Here is a 22,174-nt window from a genome sequence, read left to right as displayed (position 1 = left end):
CTGAAGAGCAGCGGCGCGGGAGAGAGGGAGGCGGGGGTGCTTAAAGGGACAGGACGGCGAGCGCGCTGCCCCGGACTTTTGCTTGTTCTTCTATTCCAGCCCTCCAGATGTTTTTGGCCTACAACTACCATGATCCCTAGCTAGCAGGACCAGTGGTCAGGGATGATGGGAATTGTAGTCTCAAAACATCTGGAGAGCCAAGGTTGAGGAAGCCTGTCTATTCTGTATCAGGTCGTTGCAACCGAGCTCGCCAGTGTCTATTTTCAGTGCAAGACCTGACCCACAGTAATTCTGCGCGACGAACAAATATTAGGGTATCTCTGAGGATGTGCAGAGTGAGCTTTCTTCGCCGTCGAATAACCACCACCAGCCAGATTCAGCGTGTTTGGGCTTGGGCGTGGGCGGGGGGGGCGTGTTCTTGTTGCTGCTTGTTTTATAGACTGTGGTGTTTGAATGTACTGTATTTCTTTTAGATAGTTATCTAAATGTTGAGAGTATGGTTGCTTATGAGTTATTTTGCATTCTGCAGGCAAAACAGTCACTTTCAAATCATTCTACAATATCTTTTAAGAAACCTTTAGAAATACCTACTTACTCCCTGTTACATACACTATATTATTTTGGGAGTGCAGGCTTTGGGACTTGCCTGTTGGTATACGTTGAAATGTTCATCATATAGAATCTTCAATGAGTTAAAAGTTATTTTCTCCCCTCCAATAAGCTGAAACAAAGTTGAAAACTTTTTTCTGCCCACTCCTCATACAGTGGCACCAACATGACAGTGATAGATTCCCCCATCAGCCAGAGGATTCAGGTTTTCAAATATAAGGGCACTCCACCACATTCTACTCTTTTTTTGCTGAAAAATAAATAAATATAAACAAGCATGTCAAAAGTGCTATCGAGTGGCTTTTATTTTCATTATATTTAAAACAAAAACCAAGATACTACACATCTGCGGTCTTTTTTTAACCAATTAATTAATCATATCATTTGTTGAAAGAATTCAGCCACTATGATGTAGTTAAACATGTGCCTCAATCTAGTATTTATATTATAAATTAACATAAATCATTATAATAGTTTCAGGTAGGTAGCCGTGTTGGTCTGACGCAGTCGAAATATATATAAAAAATAAAAAAATTGTCCAGTAGCACCTTAAGAGACCAACTAAGTTTGTTCTTGGTACGTATAAGCTTTCGTGTGCATCCACACTTCTTCAGATACCTAGTAGTGTTAATGCATTAGTTCCTTCCTCGGAGTCATGGCATTACACAGAAAAGTATAAAAGCTTTTTATGTCTTCATCAAGTAATGACTGCCACCCATTATCTTCTTGTAAAGTAATGTCAGCCTTCACTTCTACAATGACGTGAATTCTCCACTCTCTTCTAATATATGTATCAATAGAAGTATAATAAGCATGGTGCTAAGTCTGATTATATTCCTGTCTGGGAAATACTTTTTCAGGGAGGGTGGTTTCTAGTAATATTTTGTCCATGTTTTCTGGAGAAAGTACAGTGGTGGGGAACCTCTGCATCAGCAGGATTTGACTTGGAAGACCATTTTCACACCAACCTGCTCTACACCTCAGTTGTGGGCTCAAAGCAATTTTGCAGGCTCTGCTAATCGAATGTACCTCAGTGTTTGCCAAATCCCTGTGCCTATGCTGTGTTTTGATTTATAATTTAAATGCAATAGATACATTGTGCTGCGTTTCCCTCCTAGAAACAACGGTTAGCAGTTGGGAGGATGACAGTCCATGGACTCTACAGTGTTCCAGCCCAGCCTCCTTTTTATAGATATATGGAATGGAATGTAAACGCACCTCATGTTCTGCATCTGCCATCCAAATTGTGATCTAACGCCAGTTTGAAGGTAAGCATATACATATGTATTGTTGCACACTACCCCAATCTCTGAGTGGTGCAAGATTCCAGAGGTTTCTAGGTGCTTACCCAGAGTTCATGTTTCATTCAGGAAATGAGGGTTGGCAGAGGCTGTAGTGTCTTTATGATATATGGTTTATTTACACATATATACAACCTGGACTACAATGGAAAGATTCTCATAATCACACTCCAAGAGGATCTAGCTTCCTCCATAGCTGCAGCCTTGGATTCAAACAGAAATCCAACATGCTCTCAAACATGGCTCTGACCCTCTCTCCAACTTGCTGCATTTCACAGACTGCAGCATCACTGCAAAAACCCAATCCTAAAGTCACTTCTAAAACTCTACCTCAAAACTCTCCTTTGTCTTCCAAACTAAATCTGGGTTGAGTAACGGACCCCTCCCATTTTCTGACTGGCAAAAAGTGCCCTCTGTCTGGCTTTCCTAATGGCCCATTACCTTCCCTTTGGTTAATGGTAAGATTTCCTGAAAATAGGAAGCTAGTTTGGCCAGTATTTTAACTTTGCTAAATTTTGTGACTGGCGACCAAATTTAACACCCCAAACACTGATTAAATTCTAACACTTATCAGACCCAAGAATTTAGGGGAATCTTGTACCCACAACTCATAACACTATTATTACAAAGACAGTAGCAAATAATGACTGTTAGTGCACACTAGAGGCAAAAACATTCCTCTTCTCCCAGGCCTTTGGCTAATAAAACAATCTATAGCCTTTTAAACTTTGGGGGTTGGTTTTTTATTGTTGCTACTGTTATGTATTTTTGTGGTTTTAATATTTAAAACTGCCCAGTGATCCTCAGATGAAGGGTGGTATAGACATTTAATAAATAAAAATAAAAGTAACTCGCTGGTAGGCTTGAATTTATGCAGTTCTTGTGTCAATTTTTAAAATTTTTTTAGATTAAACTCTGTCACAAGAAGTAAATTCTCAGCTTCAGAGAGTCCCAATACATCCCTTACCTGAAAGGGTGGGGTTGGAAAATAGGTTTTACAAGGTAAACTGTGATACTATCAAAATGAAATCAACAAGATTCATTCTGGCTTTTACTGTACACCAAAAAGCATCCTTAGCAAGTGACTTATGAAAGAAGTCGTTTCCATGATGCAATCTTTCTATCGTGGAGGAAGGCCACAATCATTTTTTTGTGTTTAATGGAGGGAGTGTTTAATGACGAGAGAAGAACATGGTTGCTAGATTCTTATGACCGATATCCTGACAATGTTTCTGATGAACGTGGCACATTGGCATGTTGAATTTTCTACAGATGGGCGATGGGCCGTTCCCCTGACACAAGGCCACACTGACTAAGCTTTATTCCTATCCCATTAATTAGTCAAGTCTTATTTACCTTGTATTTTCAGTTTTTTTTCTGAAAGGGGAGAAACCAAGCACGAAACTCCAAACCACATTAATTTTACTTATAATTGCCCTGAACAATACAAATGTTACCTAACCCTTTTAAATATTTGCCTAGTAAAGCATTTCCTAATCACAGAACTATTTTATTTTCTAAAATTATTTGGAATGATGTTAGTAGAGTGATATAGTTTAGTGCATTCCATTCTTGGCCCCAGTTACAAAGTTACATGTAAGGATGCCAACCGCTTGAGTTATTTAATACTTGAGTACAGAAGACATTTGTTGATCAAATACTGAAAACTTAAACTATGCAACAGCTGAAAGTTAAGGAAATATTATACAATGGGAAGAATCAAGGTAATCAGGCATTCTTTTTCTCATGCTGCAAACAATACTTTGCAAAATAAGACTACCAGATTATTTTCCAAGACTTCCTGAATGCAGCATTTCAGTGCCCAGATTATTACTATCTTTACATCCAGCTAATATGCCATGCTTACAAAGAAGAACATAGCAATTGGACCTTACTTATATTCACATCCTAACCACAATTCAGCACACAGTTAAGATGATCTAATGAAATTAGTGGGCTTAAGGCTATGATCCTTTGCAGAGTTGCTAACAATCCCTTTGCACCCTGGAAATCTACCTAATTTGATGTTTGACTGAAGTGTCCCAGGGTGTAAATTCAGCGTTCTAAAAAATAATACATGACCAAAAACATATATATAATTATATATGTTTTATTATATAAAATGCCAAACATTTCAACAAGTGAGTCACGTCGAGGAAAGGCTTGTATATTAAAGGGTAGCAGGGGCACCCCACTTGACCTACTACCTCACCCCAATGTTGCCTGATAAGCTATCCTTACCAGGTAGCATCCCAACAGAGCTAAATGCCCAATGGGCTCTGCCCTCTGCTTTCCCCCCTTCTTCCCATCTCCCCCCCCCATCTCCAAATGATTGCTTCATGTACCCTGGCAACAACATGCACCCTTCTTGTGTACCCTGAGAGCCTGTTCCTTCACAGTCCAGAGGATCTGAATGAGGAAGGGCTGTTGTGTCTGAGCTTTTCAACTTCCCTGCTCCCTACTGAAAGTCCCATTTTGAGGGCAGCTGAAGCCAGATCATAACAGTGTGAGGCAAAGGGATTCCTGCTTCCCACACCCTGGCAACAAACATACAAACACATGTGGCAATGTCAAAGTCCTAATTGCATAGCATCTGGGGTGGAGGAGATCCTGAAAAGGAAAGGCACAGACTGTGTGGGACTGCAAACCAGCCATCATCATTGGTTATTTTCTGTACTGCTTTTTGGTCACAGGCCCCAAAGTGATGAAATGATTACTACAAAGAAAATATAGCAAAGCTACAGTAAATACAAATACCAAAGTACAATGCAATAAAAAAATAAAAAATAAAATAAAATAGCAACACCCAGACATACTAGCAGGGCTCTTGTGACTTACAGTGGTTTGAGACCCCAGGGTAGCAGGAACACTTTCACCTGCTCCATAACTATTACCTGGGAGTAAACGTCATTTAATTCAACGGGACTTACTTCTGAGCATACATGGTTAGGCTTGCGCTGCAAAGAACTCAACGCAAGGCCTAGTGATCTCTAGGACCACCAGTTCTAGTAATATCTCTCATTTTTCAAATGTTGCTCTTGGCCTCGTGGTAAATATTGGGGGGGGGGGGGGCTTGGAACCCTAAAACACCCAACGATAATAAAAGGGTGAGGAAATAAGGAGTGGATGCAGCCTGCCTAACAAAGGATCTGAAGGAGTAACCGCGGATTTGGGTTGAAGCCGCAGCCCTCCAGCGAGACCCCCCTCCCATAAAGGACCCTCTTTCCGAATAGACCCCTTGAAAGCAGCTATAGGGCGATGGTGGCGGTTGTTTTCTGAACGAGAAGCGTCTGGAACAGGAGCAGCCTTCGTTGGGGGCCGGGATGCTCGAGGGCGACCCAGCCAGAGGCAAAACGCCCCATCAGCCGACCCCGACCATCCACAGCAGAAACAGGAGGCGGCGGCTCAGCTCCCGGCGGCGGCGGCTGCCGTAATCCGACGGGACCCGGAAGGAAGGAGCCGGCGAGGGGCGGAGCGGAGGAGAGGAGAAGAGCCGAGCGGAGCGGCCTCGGGCTCCTGTGTTGGTGCCGGGCGGAGCTGAAGACGGACTGGCCCGGATCCCAGGCTCTCGGTAGCGGGTGAGTGGCGCTTGGCGGCGGGGCTGCCGGCCGGGAGGGAAGGTGGTTGACCAGGGACTGGCTCCCCTTTCTCTCGCCGCCTCTGGCCTGTCCGCCCCACAGAGCCCCGCGACGACTCTCCGGCCCCATAGCCTCTCTCTGCCGGGTCTGTCCTGCTAGCCATATGCTCCCACCTTACCTCTGCTGCCCCCCACCCCATGCCCAGTCCTCCCTTGCCCGACCCCTTGGCTCTGCTTGTGCTCTTAGTGCTGTCTCTGATATTTGTTTGCCCCTTCTCGAAAAAGATCCCTTCTTTCGCCCCACTGATTCTTTCCCCTTCCCACTAAAATAATAACAATAATAAGCTCGCGCTGTTTCTTCCCCTCTCCTTTTGTCACTTGCCCCCAATACCCCCGCACCCTCCCTGTCTCTCGATTGCCTGCCCCCCTCTTTATTTCTTTATGTTCTTCCCTGTTTTGTTTATGATGGTGGTTTTTATTTATTTATTTTAAAATAGATGTTGGTGGCTCCGTAGTTCATCAGTGCTGTCATGCATTTTGCCTAACTAAAGGACACTTGCAATTTAGAAAGGAAACCAAGTATGGTGCCTTGCCCAGTTGTCATATGATGAGTCAGTGCAGGGAGCACGAAGGGTGAAACTGGGTTGGTGATTTGACTAGTAGTAACCTTTGCCGCTGTCACATATCAAGTTGCCACTAATGAATCACTGCTATAGCACACATAATGAGCTAAAAAATATGTGGCGGTTTCTGTTTCTTTCACCCTTGACAACAGTTCTGTGAGGTAGGCCCTTGTCATTTCCATATACGGATGCGGAACTCGGAGTGATTTGCCCAGGTAACCTCCCACGTAAACATAAGTCGGGTCAAGCCAAGCGCACCACCTCTGGACCAAGCTGGCAAGCTGTGCCCATGGCCACACACATTCTCACTGAGGACATGATATTCTCAGATAAGATGTCAGTTGGCGAATTCTTCCGATTGATAATTATGAAACAAAAGGCTTAATACTGATACATTCTCAGTGGTGGGAAGCTCAGAAGACACACCACTGGCTGTATGGGAAGAACTTGGCTTAATTGAAAATTAGAAACTGCTGCCTTGGTGCTGGTGGGCTATTATAGTGTAGTATATATAGCAGCTTGGGAGAAGGAGAAAGCACACACCATAATTTTTATAATAACCTTTTTTGTCCCATCAGCTATTTTGTACAGAATTAAATACATACATGAAGTGATAAATACCCCATAAACTTATAGTTCGTTTAATATTTTGTCCGCTCTTCACTGCTGTTTCTGGGGCATCTGAAGTCACTTAGAGTAGGGGTGATGAACCTTAGGCTTTCCAGATACTACTGTATTAGACTCCAGCTCCCATCAGCCCCAGCCAGTATGATCAATGATCAGGAATGATGGGAGTAGTAATCTAGCACCATCTGGAGTATCACTGGTTCCTGCAGCTCTACCCTGGAAGCAAATCAAAAGTATTGTTGGATAGCAATCCTAACACTACTTGCACCAGGAAGGAAATCCCATTGAACTTTGTTTGCTTCTAGCAAATACAATTATAATTTAGCTATTAAGAAGTGCTTCCGTTTGCTTGTTTTCCTACAACTGGTATTAAAACATATTTCATTACTCAACCAGCTCATTAAAATGTTTTCATGCTTCTTATGTGGAAGTCAGGCTAGGAGGCTTTTCCTGGGGACTGTGTTCCTTTGTTAAAAATAATAGGTATGGATATTAAGGTTGCTTAATACAAATTAGTTCCCCCTGAACATGCTTTAACTATGTAGTGTTTGTAATCAGGATTTTCTAGACTCACCCTCCTACTTTTAAATTTGTTTATCAATGAAGTAGGAATGCAGATATCACATTAGTGGACCTGATGTTTGGTGGTAGGAATTTTAGGTGAATTAATTTAGAACAAATGAGTGAAAATTTATGCATGTGTCAGAAGTTCAAAAAATGAATTGTACCAGAAGGCAAACTGAAAAATATTATTCACTGATATAAAGCTTCATATATTTCTAATATTTAATGTGGAAAAGAAGGCAGGCATTGTGCTACATTGGTAGAAAGTTACGAAGTCTTCAGAGATTAACAACAGCAAAATAGTATACAAGAAAGAGGTCTGTATTTAAAGAAAACATCAATTACTTGTAGAATGTAATGTGTACCAAATCAATATGCTAGTATTTAAATGGACTCTGGAGTACACTAAACATTAACCACACGTCTATTTAAAATTGTAAGTTCTGCTGTGGGAATTTGTAAGAAGTTGTTTCTTACTAAGAAGTAATTTTGCAATCTTAGTCATATGTAGGTCACTATAGGTCAGGCATGGAAGTTTCACTTTGATTTCCTAACATTTAAGAATCTGATGACATATGTCAGTGTAGATTATTTTGCATTACTAACTCTACCTTTTTTGGGTGGAAGGAGCATTAGGTGAAATGGAATGAATCAATAAAAAATGAAATTCATTCAAGGTAAATTTAAACAGTATTAAATTACTTTTAGTTGATCACCATTACCACCTCATTATATAATGAATACAGAAGTGCCACCATCTCTCTGATAGTGAATCTAATTGGCATTAAAATCATTGTATTTAATCTGTTATACATATATACCACTACAAAGTGCTATGAAGCAGGCTAGCTTTTTAAGAATGTGTAAAAAATAAGTGTTTGCATGGCATGACCTATATACTTTCTTAGCTTTAGCATTGTAGTAGTGCAACTTCAAGAAAGGTTGCTGCTTACATGTTGAAAGGTAGGAATGCAGTTGTGTTAAAAGGTTGAGACAGAGATGATAGAGACGCAAGGCAGCCAAACAATTGCAACACTACTCCCAAGGTGTCCTTATACGTCTGATTACTCAAAACTAAGCAGTGAATGGCAGGAGTTGGATTACTAAATAATTGCCTTGAGCCTTCTGGTATGTTTCTTCCAAATCATCCAGCTCTGGCCATGGTCTGAAAGTGACAAAACACGTTGAGTGCCATACATAGAAAACTAACACACACACACACACACACACACACACACACACACACACCTCTACTAGCCCAGCCATATGTTCTTACAACAGGTCACATACAGTGCATAATAGTTATAAAACGTTACTTGAAATGTATATTATATGCAACAGTTATTGTGACTCATATTACGCCACAATGTGCAACTTACATACCGTAAATATGTTGTCATATGTGTCATTTAAATCCCTTCTTAGGACTGTCATAATTCCTTCCCTGAGAATTTAATAATTATTGGGCCTAAAATTTGTACCATGTAGGGCATCTTATGGAGGTTTTGTAAGAAGCTTACAATCTGAAAGACAGGTCGGATGAGGAGTGGATATATGTTACTGCTTTCAAGAGAGAGACAATGTATTTAATAGTTGGAAAACCTTTTAGGTTAATTATTAGTAAGTTCAAACTAGGTGTGGTTTGGAAAAGTGTAGAATTGATGTTGCTACTAGAATCCCACCCCATTTCTTGAAGCATCTAGGGGCTTCTATCTTCTCCTTAGATATATCCCCCTCACAAAAAAAATGCTGAAGATATCTTGCCTTGCCTTAGGGAGCCGTACAACCCTGTAAAGTTTGAAAACAGGCTTGAACACAAAGTGTATATGAAGTTTTCAGGTAATTTAAAACAAGCCACAAGCACAGGAAATACTTCCCCTATGGAAAATGTGGTTATCCTGAAAGGATGCAGAAGCAGAAATAGCCACTGAAGTATTGGTGTCAGCTGGCAACTTCGTTGTTAAGTTTGAGGCAGAGAAATTTAAATGAAAATTTGTTGGCCAAATGATGCCAGATTATATTCATCGATATGAAATCATCATCTTAAAAAGGGGATTTCTGTGACCTTTGTTTTCCCTGCAAATGATGATAAATGTTGGGTTGAAAAGAAACAAATAATGACATTACAATTTTCCACATGGACTTGATGCTGACCTACAACTTGTCAATGCATAGTTAAATGTCATATACATAGGCTCTTGCTTTGGAGGCATTTATTTGTAAGTGTCTGTCATTGAATTGTAACAAGTTATAGTGGTCACAGATCATTTGACAGAAAACCATTTTTCCACAGTTCCCAAGAAACATCAGCATATGATTGACTCTTATCCGTGAAACATTAGCTTTTTACATATATTGCTGCAGATGGATTTCTTTTTTTGCTTGGTTTTTTTTAAAGACAATAACATTATTAAAGTTATAGGTAAATTCTTAAGGTTGCAAGATTGTCATGTTGGTCACATCTTTTTAAAAAAAGAAAAGAAAAAGGAAGTATTTAAATTAAAAATACTTACTGATTTTGTTTTGGAGGGAGGATCAATAAAGTTACTACACAAATAGTTTAATGTTAATTGGAGTTCAAATAAAAGTAGCTAAAACACAAATGTTATGTACATAAGCTTCCAGATGTTATATTGGTCACTACGGAATTGCCCTTCAATAATAGAGTGGCAGTTTTCAAACTGTGTTCACAAAACTTTGGAATTCCATAAAAGCTTGGTAGCTCCACAGTGATAGGATTATTAGTGGTGGGTGAGCTGCCTGATAGACAGTTTGTCTGTCATCATTAGTATTGCCTTGCAATGTGCAGCTGTGAAGGGGTTGAGGTGTGTGTTCTAGGAAGGCCTGTCAGCACATATGGGGCAATGACTAGGTCGAAACAGTAACACACAAGGATTCAATGGAAGATGAGCAGAGATTCTGTGAACAGCAATACGAAATGGGATCACTGAAGGTCTGAGAAATTTGAACCCCATTGGTATAGAGCACTCTGACTATGCTCATTCATAGGGGACACATACACACACGGTGCAGATGGACTAGTTAGAGCTCACTGTTTGTTTATAGCTTCATTGATGCACAAAAGTAATTTGCAAGGTATGAGTGGCATGGGCCTTGTCCTATGGAGCTTACAATCAAAAAGTTGATACAGAGGACAGGGAGGGAAACAGAAGTGGTGTACGTGATATAATTTCATTACTTGAGCATAGTCAATTTCTTAACTATAGTTAAGAGACTGGGTGTGAGCCATTGCAGGCAGGGTGACATATACCTCCCCCTGCCCCCAATTCTTCTGTTCTGGTGCGTGAATTGTCACTGCTCATACCCTGTCAGCCTGAAGCCTACCAAAATCTCCATTAGCACTAATTGCAGTTAAGGTTTACCAGGATTCCATTGTACTTGGGATTTGAAACTTAACTGGTTATTGAGACATCAGAGATTGGTAATCAGTATTCAGTTACAGAAGTTACATAAAGATGCTTAGCATAGCTTGTAGATTTAGAAGCCTGCAGGTTCAGGTCAGCTTCTGTTTTTCAAATAAAAGGTGCTACCTCACCCTTTGGTAGCTCTCAAATAATGCATGACTATCTAATAGTGTTTCACTACATTGTACTGTAACCAGATAGCCATAGAAAAAAGGCTTACATAAATCACAGTTTTGATTTATATGGAAATATTTCATTTGGAAACTTGCATGTTCTCCAAGGTAATTGGATACTACTTAGCTTCCAGAGACCATAATATATTTCTGCTTTACTTATGATGGAGTTTACAATGGAATAGAACTCAATCATCAATAGAAAATTAGTTGAAAATGCAGGCAGTTCTTAGAATGCAAAGTTCAGTAAAACTGCTGTGAGTCTTGCAGAGTCACACAGTAGACTTTGAACTTTCATTTGCCAAGCTGTTTCTAGAAGATTGAATCTATACAATTCTAGGTGCACAAAGTACAATGGCTAAAGTGCAATCAGATTGTATGTTAACTCTTTCCATAATTTTTCTTAGAGGAGTTTTTACTTGATATTTTGAAACAAAGCTGTTACTGTTATCTAGTGAATTCTCTTCTAGTTATTGATCATAATTTTGAGGGGGGAATTTCCAAAATAGTAAGTTATCATTTACTACGTTTATAAAATAATTACCTTAGAATTGTCATCCTATATGCTGGCTAGGGGGAAACTATGATGTTTAGCCTTGGAGAAAGCCACTGTTTCAAATATCCCTTTATTCTAGAATGGGAAAGGGGGAATCTGCTGCCCTCCAGATGTTTCTTGCATCATCCTTGACCATTTGCTGTGGGGACTGGGGCTGCCTAAATCTGTGTGCCCTCTTCTTGAGGACTAATATAAAGGCATTAGAATACATTTTAAAATGTATGCAAGATCTTGTCGGGTTAAAGTTGTTTAGATCTAAAAAAATGACTCCGCATTCTGAATGTGGTAGCTAGGGAGCATATATGGTAGAGTGGAAGGAAAGTGTGTGCATGTTTCCATGTGCTTGTGCAGACAGTGTAGAACAACTGTGAACTTCAAGGACCGCAGTGTAAGAAGAAGGCATTGGATAGAGTTATGTGGGCTATGCTTATGCAATGTTACTTTCTTGCATCTGCCTTCTCCCTGCCACCCCATGCAGAGTGTGGGCAGCAGCAACAACAAACATTATACTCTTTGTGAAAGGACACCTATTCCTAGATCATTTCCTATAACATTTACCGTACTTGCCTCTTGCTGTGTTCTTAGTAGTTATAGCCATAGGTATTCAGGCAGGAGTGTGCAAATCACATCAGTATCCTTGGCCTGCAGTGAGAGGTTTGAAATCAACCTTTCAAAAAAACAATGGCAAAGCCATAGCATTCTGAAATAAAGAACACCAGCTGTGTTTTGTGGGGTTTTGATACTCAATCTGACCTGTGCAAGCTTCAGTGAAAAGAAGAGTTTTAACCACAAGAACCTGGGCCAGGCTGATCCATTTCTTTGGATATCTCAAACATCACTGCGGAGGCTACATTGCACCGAACACATAGTAATGGACATTAGAATAGGACATTAGCAAATACAGTGTTGAAATGTGCAATAGGTAATCAGCAGCATTACCCTTTGTTTGCTTCATGTGATGAGGTGTGGAAGATTCCTGACCCATTCCACAACTTGTACTAGAAGCCAGTGTTACAGTGCATGGAAGATCCAGGGTGGGCCCAGTATCCAGACCTGGTTCGAATTCTTGCATAACCTAGAGTGACTTGGATGAACAAACGGTGAAGCTGTGGTGGGACTTTCCTTCTGTGCCGCAATCTCTGACACTCCTCATGCAGGAGATGCCATATGGGAACTTAAGCGTTTCTCCTCAAACAACTGCATATGTCTTTTATTTTGGTTAGGCTTGAATATGCCTCAGCATGAAAGACCCAAACAGGATTTTTATATAAAGATATCTGGTGACAAAATCCTTAATCGTACGTGCCAATAGTACTGCACTATTGCACTTTTATGGTTCTTTCTCCTCCTCTTTCCCATGGTAGATATATTCAATTTCACTCTTGTAGATTGTTTTTGTTGTTGTTACTACTGCATCATTTCTATCCTGTCTGTCCTTCTGCAAGGAGCATAGGGCAGCAATTATAAAAGAACAAACTACCTTTAAGTATCAAGCTTCTCAGTAAAATATGTAATTTCCCATTTAGCAATAGAAATGTCCACTTTGGATGCTGGGTATCTTCTCTACTGTGCTCCCCCTCCATAGTTTGTTTCAATCCAATATATTAATTTCCTCTCTTATATAGCGTGTTGCATTTAAGTGTAACTTTAAATAAAATCTCCAGAGGCCTCTGTTTTGATTTACAAGATTGCTTAACCCAAAAGGATCCTTCCAGCTCAACTTCCTAAAGCCTAGTCATGTTATTTTCACCTCTGAAATATGAGCAGTTATTTTGCATCACACCCTGTGGACTGATTTGTATGTTACTTGAGTAGATAGTTTTTCTAAACCTCTTGGAAGCTTTCCCTGTTCGGTATTTTGTTCAAGCAATAAATAAATCAGATGACGTGTATGTACTGCTGTGTTTGCTTGTTCTTGACCTTTGCTTTTCAGTCCTGTAAGTGTCAGTTTTAGATGTGCCGTTGTGTAATGTGGAGTTCATGTGATGAGCATGTTCTGTCCTTAATGTTTTCTTTGTAATGCATCTTGTATCTAATCAGTTGTTGTATAGTTTAGCCTAGCCTTTTACAGCACAATCCCATGCAGTCTTACTTGGGAGTAAATCATATAAAAATCAGTGATACTTAGTTCTGAGTAAACATAGGAACAGGTTGCCAGTTTTTTTCTAATTAGGGGAAGCACAGCATAGGTCCTAATATTTGTTTTTTCTTGTTACACTTCATGTGATAGATCTTTGCTTTTTATATTAACAACAGAAGATTCTGGGGTTTTTTTGATACTTAATAATAGTCTTCAGGAATCTAGGAAAAACATAGCTCCTCACTCCTAATAACAGTGCCTATAGAGCTGTTTTAGGTCTTGATCCACTGTTGAATTTTGCCCTGACTACTTTGTATTATAATTGGTAAGATGTTATCCCAGACTTGTAAAGAGAAACTACCAGATCACCTATGGTGATTATTATTTTATTCCTGGTGAGCAGGGAGAGGAAGTGTTGTAAAACAGATTTTTTTTCTTATTCAGCCTTTCTATGTTTCCCTATAGCTAATATTAATGAGGTAAGTGGGATAGATTTGTGGCCAATGGCTATTGTGGATGTATTGCAAATCTGTGAGTGTATATATTTTCATGGGAGAGGCCAGTATATAGGCATTTCTGGGAGTGAAAGAACATGAGTGCCACCTTTGCAGTTTGTTTGTGGTAATTTAAAGTATTTCAGAAGTTCAGAGTTTATTTGAGAGCTGTAATGAGTTCTAGGGACTTTAATAAAATAAAGCAGCAAGTTGGAAGCAGTTGTTTTTTCTCCTCTTTCAAATGTTTTTCATGCACAATACTGAGCACTGCAGTTCTCAAAAGAGAAAATAAGGATCTAGTCCTTGCGATCTGGATATAGTTTCTGGCTGCTTCAAAAAAACTATTGACCATCTATCTCCATGTTGCAACACCAGGTGATAGAAAGGTTTAAAGTTTCTCTTATGTGGCTTTCTCGCAGTTTCTATTGTCTTGTCACAAAAATGGACATTGGAGCCTTCACTGAATCACTGAAGTTTTGATTACACTAGACTGCAGCCAAGGGACTCTGAACTCATATCACCTGACCCAATCCACACAGATGTTAGGGGTGAACATTTATAAAAAGTTGTAACCACAGATTCCTGTGCCATCAGGGAAGCTAAAGCTGATCAGTAATTATCCTAGTGGTGTTGCAATCTGTTTCTGAGCAGGCTATAAATGCAAACACTCAAGGAGCTGAAGACATGTTTAATTTTGATTGGAAGTAGGACAGTGCAGTGATAAGGAAATAAGAGTGCCAGGGTCACTTGGATCCATGTGTTTCCTTAGACACGACAGTGGTGATAGTGAACTGCTCCCCCAGCAACTGTTTTAATTGTGGTGCTTCTAGTTGGCATTCAGGGTGAAAGGATCTTTCAGGCCTGGCTGCACTCATACCAATTCATCTCTTAATGGATGATGCAGATGCTTTGTGCAGTGTGTCTGGACCACGGTTTGCTGTTGGTTCTGGAGTTCCAGGAACAAAGGGACACTTGCTGTACTTTTATGTTTCCTCCCAGTTTTACATTGAAACCCTATAGATATAAGCCCAGCCTGGTACTCTCCAGATGTGTTGGACAACTATTCCCAGAAAGGCCAGTGGTCTGGCATGATGGGAGTAGAAGCCCAAAACATGAATGGCAGCAGGGAAGGAATGGATGGTATAACCCTAATACGAGTACACCAATCTCATGCAATCTAAACAATTAAGAGTTAAGACTGGAGGGAAGTGTTCGCTGGCCAGTAGATAAGAATCTATAAGTCCTGTAGGCTTCCTAGTTTGTAACTAATAAAACCAGCTCCTCCGAATGAGAGATATTATCTTGGTTTGCTCGAAGGATGTGCCCTTTGCTGAAGGCTGTTTAAGACTTAATTCCATACCATGATATGCTCAGAATGTTGATTAGTTACTGTAACACACTTTTTGGGTGAATATTTTTGGTGTGGAAAATGGGCTTTCAGGGTCTGTTAGGTGGTGAACCTATTTGCTGCCCCACTGATTCAAAACCATTTTGTGTGTTCTCTTTTTGAGGTCCCAGCCAGTCATGATTCATGTGCCCACTATGATGCCACTGCAGCATGTAGATTTAATTAGTTGGTGATGTTACAGAAGGCAAACAAAGTCCTTAGCTTTGTCTTCACATGGAATGGAGAGGAAGAAGGAATACATCAGTTGTTTAACCCTCCTGTGAATACTTTTGTGTCCTTTGGAGCCCCAGCAAAAAATGGCCAAAAAGAGTGCTGTTTTTCAGAGTGTGTGAAAATCTTAATGATTTCCACAATGCCCCCCCCCCCCCCGTTATACTCAGCACTATTGGTTACTTTTCTGAGAACTTTCAGACAACACATCAAGCTGCAATAGTAGTTTAATTTGAATCATATTGTGATGTCTTCTCTTGTGTTACCTGTCTGGCTGGAGAAAGTCATATTGCTTGTATTTTGAAATGGAGATGTCCCACCCAAAATTAGATGAAATTGATTATCCTATGCTGGAAGAACTGCTTAATTGTTTTTGCTAGCATTGCCAATTACGCTGAACAAATGACCTGGTTTTCCTCTAGGTCTTTTACCTAGTTAAATAAACATGAATTGCCATTAATTTAAATTATGATTCACAAAAAGTACTTCCAAATTTTCATATGAAAGGGAAGAGTGTTAAACTCTAAGGCATTGTATTTCACCACTTTAATTCTTATTTCGTAAAACATCAAAGAAGGGGTCAACAATCCCTTGGCAGAGATGATACCTCTTTATCTCCTCTGGATGTGATATTCCTTACCATTCATTGAAGTCTGTATTTATTTATTTTTTAAATGATATTTATTACTTTTTCAAAATTTCCAACACAGCATTACAAACACAAAGAAAGAGGAAAAAAAAGAGAAAACAATACGAATAACAAATCAAGCAAAAACAAACAAAAACAATTTAAAAACACCTCAAACATTTTCAATATCTTATATTTCATTCACTTATTTCCAGCGACTTCCTCACACCTCCATTTTTGTATTCCACTTCTATTATTTGTTTCGGCAATTCCTTTCCATCTTACTCTGTTTTCTGTTCTATAATTATCTTAACACATTCTTGCCATACTTTTCCTTTAATTTTCTATTAATCTATTTATACTTAATTCCTTATGACATTTCTACTAAAGCCATGTAATTTCATTCCAACATTTTTCTAACATTCCTTAATTTTACCATATTTCTATAAATAGTCTTTAAACTTTTTCCAATCTTCTTCCACCGACTCTTCACCCTGGTCTCAGATCTTGCCAGTCATTTCCACTAATTCCCTATAGTCCATCAACTTCGTCTGCCATTGTCCAACACTTCAGTGTTTTCAAGAAGCAACCATTCTCTCAACCAGCAAAAGGCAGATGGTTCACAACGAAGTTTAAAGGTCTGGCAGGGCAGGTCCACCTCCTTCTTTAGCATCCATCAATATCTTAAGCTTAACTTGAGGCTTCCTGCCCTGCCAAACAACTCTAGGAGCATCCCTCTGCCACCTCCTGAGACCCTCCATCCCATCCAGAGCTTGCAATGTTTGAAACAAAAGCAACATCCCCAGCAACACAGCAGCCCTCATCCCCACCACAATGACTCGGCCCAACAGTAACAACTTCTGATTTGTCCATATTTCCAAATTCCCCTTCTCTTCAATCCAACATCCTTCACAGTTGTCCTTAAGCAGATTCACATTTTTGGCAGTCATACTAACCCCCAAATACCTCTCTTTCTCAACCAATGTTAGTCCTGTCGCCTCCTGAAACTCTGTCAAGCTTTCCTTTTCCAATTCAGATAGGGCTCTGGTCCTCAAATTCATCCGTTCTTCTTTAAGTTCAATCATAACGAATGTCAGCTTATGTTCATCAAGTTGTCTTTGTATGGATGGGACTCTCCTCTCCAGTTGTACCACCTTAAGTTCAGCAGCAAGGGTTTTTTCCCCGACTTCATCTGCAGTTTGCCATATCAGAGTAGATTCCTGTATCAGTTTCTGGGTGGTTTCTGAACCATTCATTGAAGTCTGGAACCAAGCTAGATTTATGCTGTGCCACAATAACAGTTTGGGATGTGGAACCAATGCTAGTCTTAGAGTGATATTAAAAAGTATAATTGGTTGTGTACATTTTAAGCAATGTTACCAATTGTATAAGAAGATACATGCTTTTATTTGGAAAAAGATGAAACTGGCATTTCTGGGCTTTGGGTTCTACTCAATTCCCTGTTTGTGCCTTCTGGATTCTGTGATTTCTGAATCCAATCCTGTTCTCTCTCCATTGTTAATAATACAAGGGGGAAAGTGACTTTTGTGCATTCATGGAGCACTTCCATATTAGCAGACATTGGAAACCCCACTAAATATGTGTGTCTCTGGACTGTAGCCACACAGTTACTTCACCTTTATTTTTACATGATCCCATTATATTGCAATAGCTGTTGTAGACCTGGATCCAAGTTATTTCAGATGAAGTCAAGGGGTTTCCACATACCCATTGAGTCCTTTGTGTAGCACAGATGCTTGGCATACCGCAAAACTTACTTCAAAATGCCTTTTGGAGATATCTTCTGATGAACAGATTTATGCTAGAAGAACTGTTCCCACAAGCACTCCAAGTTGCATTAGTCACAGAAAGTCACAGAAGACTGTAGCTTTTCTTTCTACATTGTGCTGTTCTTGCAGAGAAAGGCTGTAGGTGAGCAGATTGTATGGGTCTCACATTCATGCATGCGCACACCTACTCCAAGTGCAAGGGATGGAGGACCTGAAAAATGACACTTCAAATCCTGCTGGACATGAAGAACTAGTTGTGCATTTCAGTGGAATGTGGCCTTAATCTTTCTTTTTTCCCTTTTTTTTAAAGCATCAAAACAGAAAGTTTGCCTCTCCAGAATAGTTTTTAAGATTCCAATCCATCAGTATTGGTGGTTTCACAACTGAATAATAAAAGTGATTTATCTCTGGATATGTTATTTCTGTCAAGTACTCCACAGTTCTCTATTCATTTTCAACGTTATTTCAGTAGAGTGTTAATGCCATTTGATGTATGGGGCTTCTCTTTTGATTTCTTTCAGAACCTGCAAGATTTGGACATGTCCTTTATATTTGACTGGATTTACAGTGGTTTCAGTAGTGTACTACAGTTCTTAGGTAAGACATCTACATATGGAATGGACACTTCTGATTACTTCCATTTCCATCACACTGATTATATCCATATATTCATGGATGGCTCTTTGATCCAGCAAAGGCTTTCATGAATGGAAGCAGGAGAGGTATTTTTTTTTTGGGGGGGGGGATAAATTTTCCCTTTCTATTCAGTTACCCATCTGTTTCAGAGACTTGTGGGACCCTCCAGTTTGGGGAGCAGAGAGAACTATGGAGGGAAGGGAAACCAGCAAAATATACCTCCCTCCATCTTGCCTTCAAAGAAACCCCTGCTGATCAGAGAGCTGTCTGTGGATGGAAGGACGGCCTTGGATACAATCAACTGTCATGATACATATCTGCTGGCAGTCCACCTCACTAATGTTCCATTTCTGGTTTAATTTTTCTTTAGCCTATGCTGTACCGTGCAACCTTGCAACCTATTTTTACTAATGCTCTTCCTTTTCCCTGTGTTTCTACCTGTTGCATTTTAAACAAATAAATAAACCTCCTGGCAGTTGCAGTGGAAGGGGAGCCACAGAAACACACAGCACTGTTATAACCCCATGTGCCATGTTCTTCTCCCTTGCTCTGCAAAACATGGGAAGCTGGAGTGGAAAGCAAAATACTTTCAGTCGGTAATGTGAGAAAAGAAGCTGCTTGACAGCTGCCAAATTGGGCAGCATCCTTCTGAGAGCTGATTTTCTTTTCTGAAAGATGCCAACTGTAAAACGTGTTGTGCTGTTAATAAAAACATAGGAACCTGCTTTATACAGAGTCGGACCATTGGTCCATGCAGTACAATCAAGTGACTAAGTACTATCATAGAATTGTAGAGTTGGAAGGGACCCCAACGGTCATCTTGTCCAATCCTCTACAATGCGCTAGTTCAGGCTTCCTCAACCTCGGCCCTCCCGATGTTTTTGGCCTACAACTCCCATGATTCCTAGCTAGCAGGACCAGTGGTCAGGGATGATGGGAATTGTAGTCTCAAAACATCTGGAGGGCCGAGGTTGAGGAAGCCTGCCCTAGTTAATCATCACTATGATCTTCTCATTACAGACTGGCCACTGCCTCTATAAATTAGCTTCTGTACCGCAAATATATACCTTGAATTGGGGATAGTAATAAAGCCTCAATTAAAAACTAAAATGTAGTAGCATTTTCAATTTGGTCTATAAAATGTTAAAGCGGCCTGTCGAAGCCTTAACAATGTACTTGTTCACAAGTCTTCCTGAAGAGAGAACACACCTTTTCTAATTGATTGAAACTGCCACTGGTTATTGTAAAATGCTCTTATCCATGCTGAATTGCCTGCACCCCCGATAGGCCTTCTGACTTTGTCCAGTTTGGCAGCAATAAAGGCACCTTTGTATCATAGTACGCTTAGCAGCAGCGAACTTTGTCCTTCAAATCATTATGAGCTGCAGTTTTGCTAGGGGCAGATCTTTTGTAACAGATGAACTCTTTAAGACTGCCTCTTAAAGCTATCTAGGTTACTCACTAGCATGACAAACATAATAAATTGTACAAACCAGCACTGAACTGCAGATTACACATGTTTACTCAGAAGTAAATTTAAACTACGTAATGGGGCTTGCCTTGCTCAGAAATAAAGATGCATGGGATTGCAGCTCTGGACATTGAAATGGTTTAAGATGGTGCATTTGTAAACTCCTAAAGGAGGAAAATACATCTTATTGAAAAGAATAAATCACTTTAACTTTACATACATACATACTTACATATATTTCAAAAACTATCTGCAAACACAGCACAACCCCACTGTTTGCATTACTGTAGTGCATTGTACTTGGGGTTGTTTTGAAGACTGTTTAGAAACAACAGCTGGTTCAAAATAGAGTAGTTACATTACTGCCTGGAACAGAATGAATTATAATCCAGTTCTTAAAAAAAAAAAAATCCCAATATATTTTCAAATACAGTTTAAGGGAGGGGTAGAGAACCTGTTACCTTCCAGTTGGTTTTACACCCCCCAAATCCCCAACAGTCTCGACTAGCATGACCCCAGAGCACCCCTGACTTAGTGGTGGTCAGTGGCGTAGCGTGGGGGGTGCAGGGGGGGCCGGCCGCACCGGGCGCAACATCTGGGGGGGGCGCTCGCACTCGCAGCTCTCTGCCCCTACCTGGCTCACTCACTCTCTCTCACTGCAGTGCTGGCTGTGCGAATCTGATCCGAGCCGCTGGGTCGTCGCCCACAGTGGAGGGGGTGGGTGCCAGGCGTGCGGTGCGGAGAGAGAGCGAGGGACTATCTGGGGGAGGGACAGTGCAGCGGCCGCCCAGCGCAGCGCTGAGCGCGGGAGAGAACCACACCAGCCCAGCCCAGGCAGCAGCAAGAAGAAGCTGGCAGCGGCGGCAGGTTAGGGGTTAGGGGGCGCAAATTACTTGCCTTGCCCCGGGTTAGGGGGCGCAAATTACTTGCCTTGCCCCGGGTCCTGACAACCCACGCTATGCCGCTGGTGGTGGTCCAAGGAATTGTGGGAAACTACAATGGCAGCTTTCATTGGGAAACAGAAATGGTGGTGTTTGTATGCAAGCTGGAGGGCACTATGCTAGGGACCTTCTCAAATCTGGTGCAGGCCCTGGATAGGTCTTTTCTGAGGTAGCTTCCTCACTTTTAAATTATTTCCCTGGTTGCAAGTCTGGGGAGGAAAGGAGAGATGAAAAAGATTTTTATTCTCCCCCCCCCCCCCCCCGCTTTTTAAAGCTATTAGGTCTTTTTAAAAGTTCTGCTTTTGGTGGTTGCTGTCTTTTAAAAGAAGTGGTGTTTTTTTCCTGATTTTCATTGTGGATTTTAAATTTAATCATAAGCCGATTTGAGAAGCTGTTGAACTGAAGAGCAGGGCAGCAAAAGCTCAAAATATAGATTGTATAAACCATTTAGGACCAGCAGTGTGAAGAGCTTCTCTGCAATTTTGAAGCAAATGTGTCACATCATTATCTTTATGACACACAGGAGTTCATCTAAAGGTCTGCTGGTGCTTTTCATCACATCCTGAATGTGTCTAAAATAGTATTGTGTTCATAATTCTTACACAGAGATAGTCTATGTATGAGAAGCATCATTTGTGAAGTTAGCTAGACTTTCAGAGCTGAGGCCCCAGCACCCTGGGAACTCTCACCACTGCCCCCCTGGTGCTCAGGAGGAGCATTAGTGGCTGTCATCACCTGCTGCCTTTTACATGCTTCTGAGGATTGGGTCCCTCTGGTGGGAACCCTCCTCCTCCTCCTTAGGGGCAGCAGTAACCACGAGAAGGGCTGTGTCTCATTGGTTCGAGCACATATTTTGCATGCAAAAGTTCAAAAAGCAATCCTGCTGCCAGTTAGTGTAGACAGCACTGGCTATAGATTGACCAATGGTCTGATACAGTATAAGGTAGCGTCTTTTATTCCTAGACTGGATGTTCAGAAATTTTGCCAGGTAAGCAGAGCTCTCTGAAATCCCCTGCAGCTGCTCAGAGAGAACATAGGAAGCTGCCTTATACCATTCATCT

The 22,174-nt window shown here is 40.7% G+C and overlaps 1 protein-coding gene across 1 annotated transcript in view; it reads left to right on the top strand.

The window, feature by feature from the left end:
- The first annotated feature begins 5,329 nt into the window (after window positions 1–5,329).
- SAR1B (secretion associated Ras related GTPase 1B) overlaps window positions 5,330–22,174 on the top strand; it is a 27,879-nt gene continuing 11,034 nt past the window's right edge. Inside the window, exons 1-2 of the mRNA XM_080996362.1 lie at window positions 5,330–5,488; window positions 18,587–18,662. Of these exons, the coding sequence (XP_080852488.1) occupies window positions 18,605–18,662 (58 nt within the window). The 5' untranslated portion in view covers window positions 5,330–5,488; window positions 18,587–18,604. The remainder of the gene's footprint in view (window positions 5,489–18,586; window positions 18,663–22,174) is intronic.

This window comes from Podarcis pityusensis (assembly GCF_964106645.2).
Source record: "Podarcis pityusensis genome assembly, chromosome: 2".
Classification (NCBI taxonomy): Eukaryota; Metazoa; Chordata; class Lepidosauria; order Squamata; family Lacertidae; genus Podarcis; species Podarcis pityusensis.
This window is presented reverse-complemented; position numbering and strand designations above follow the sequence as displayed.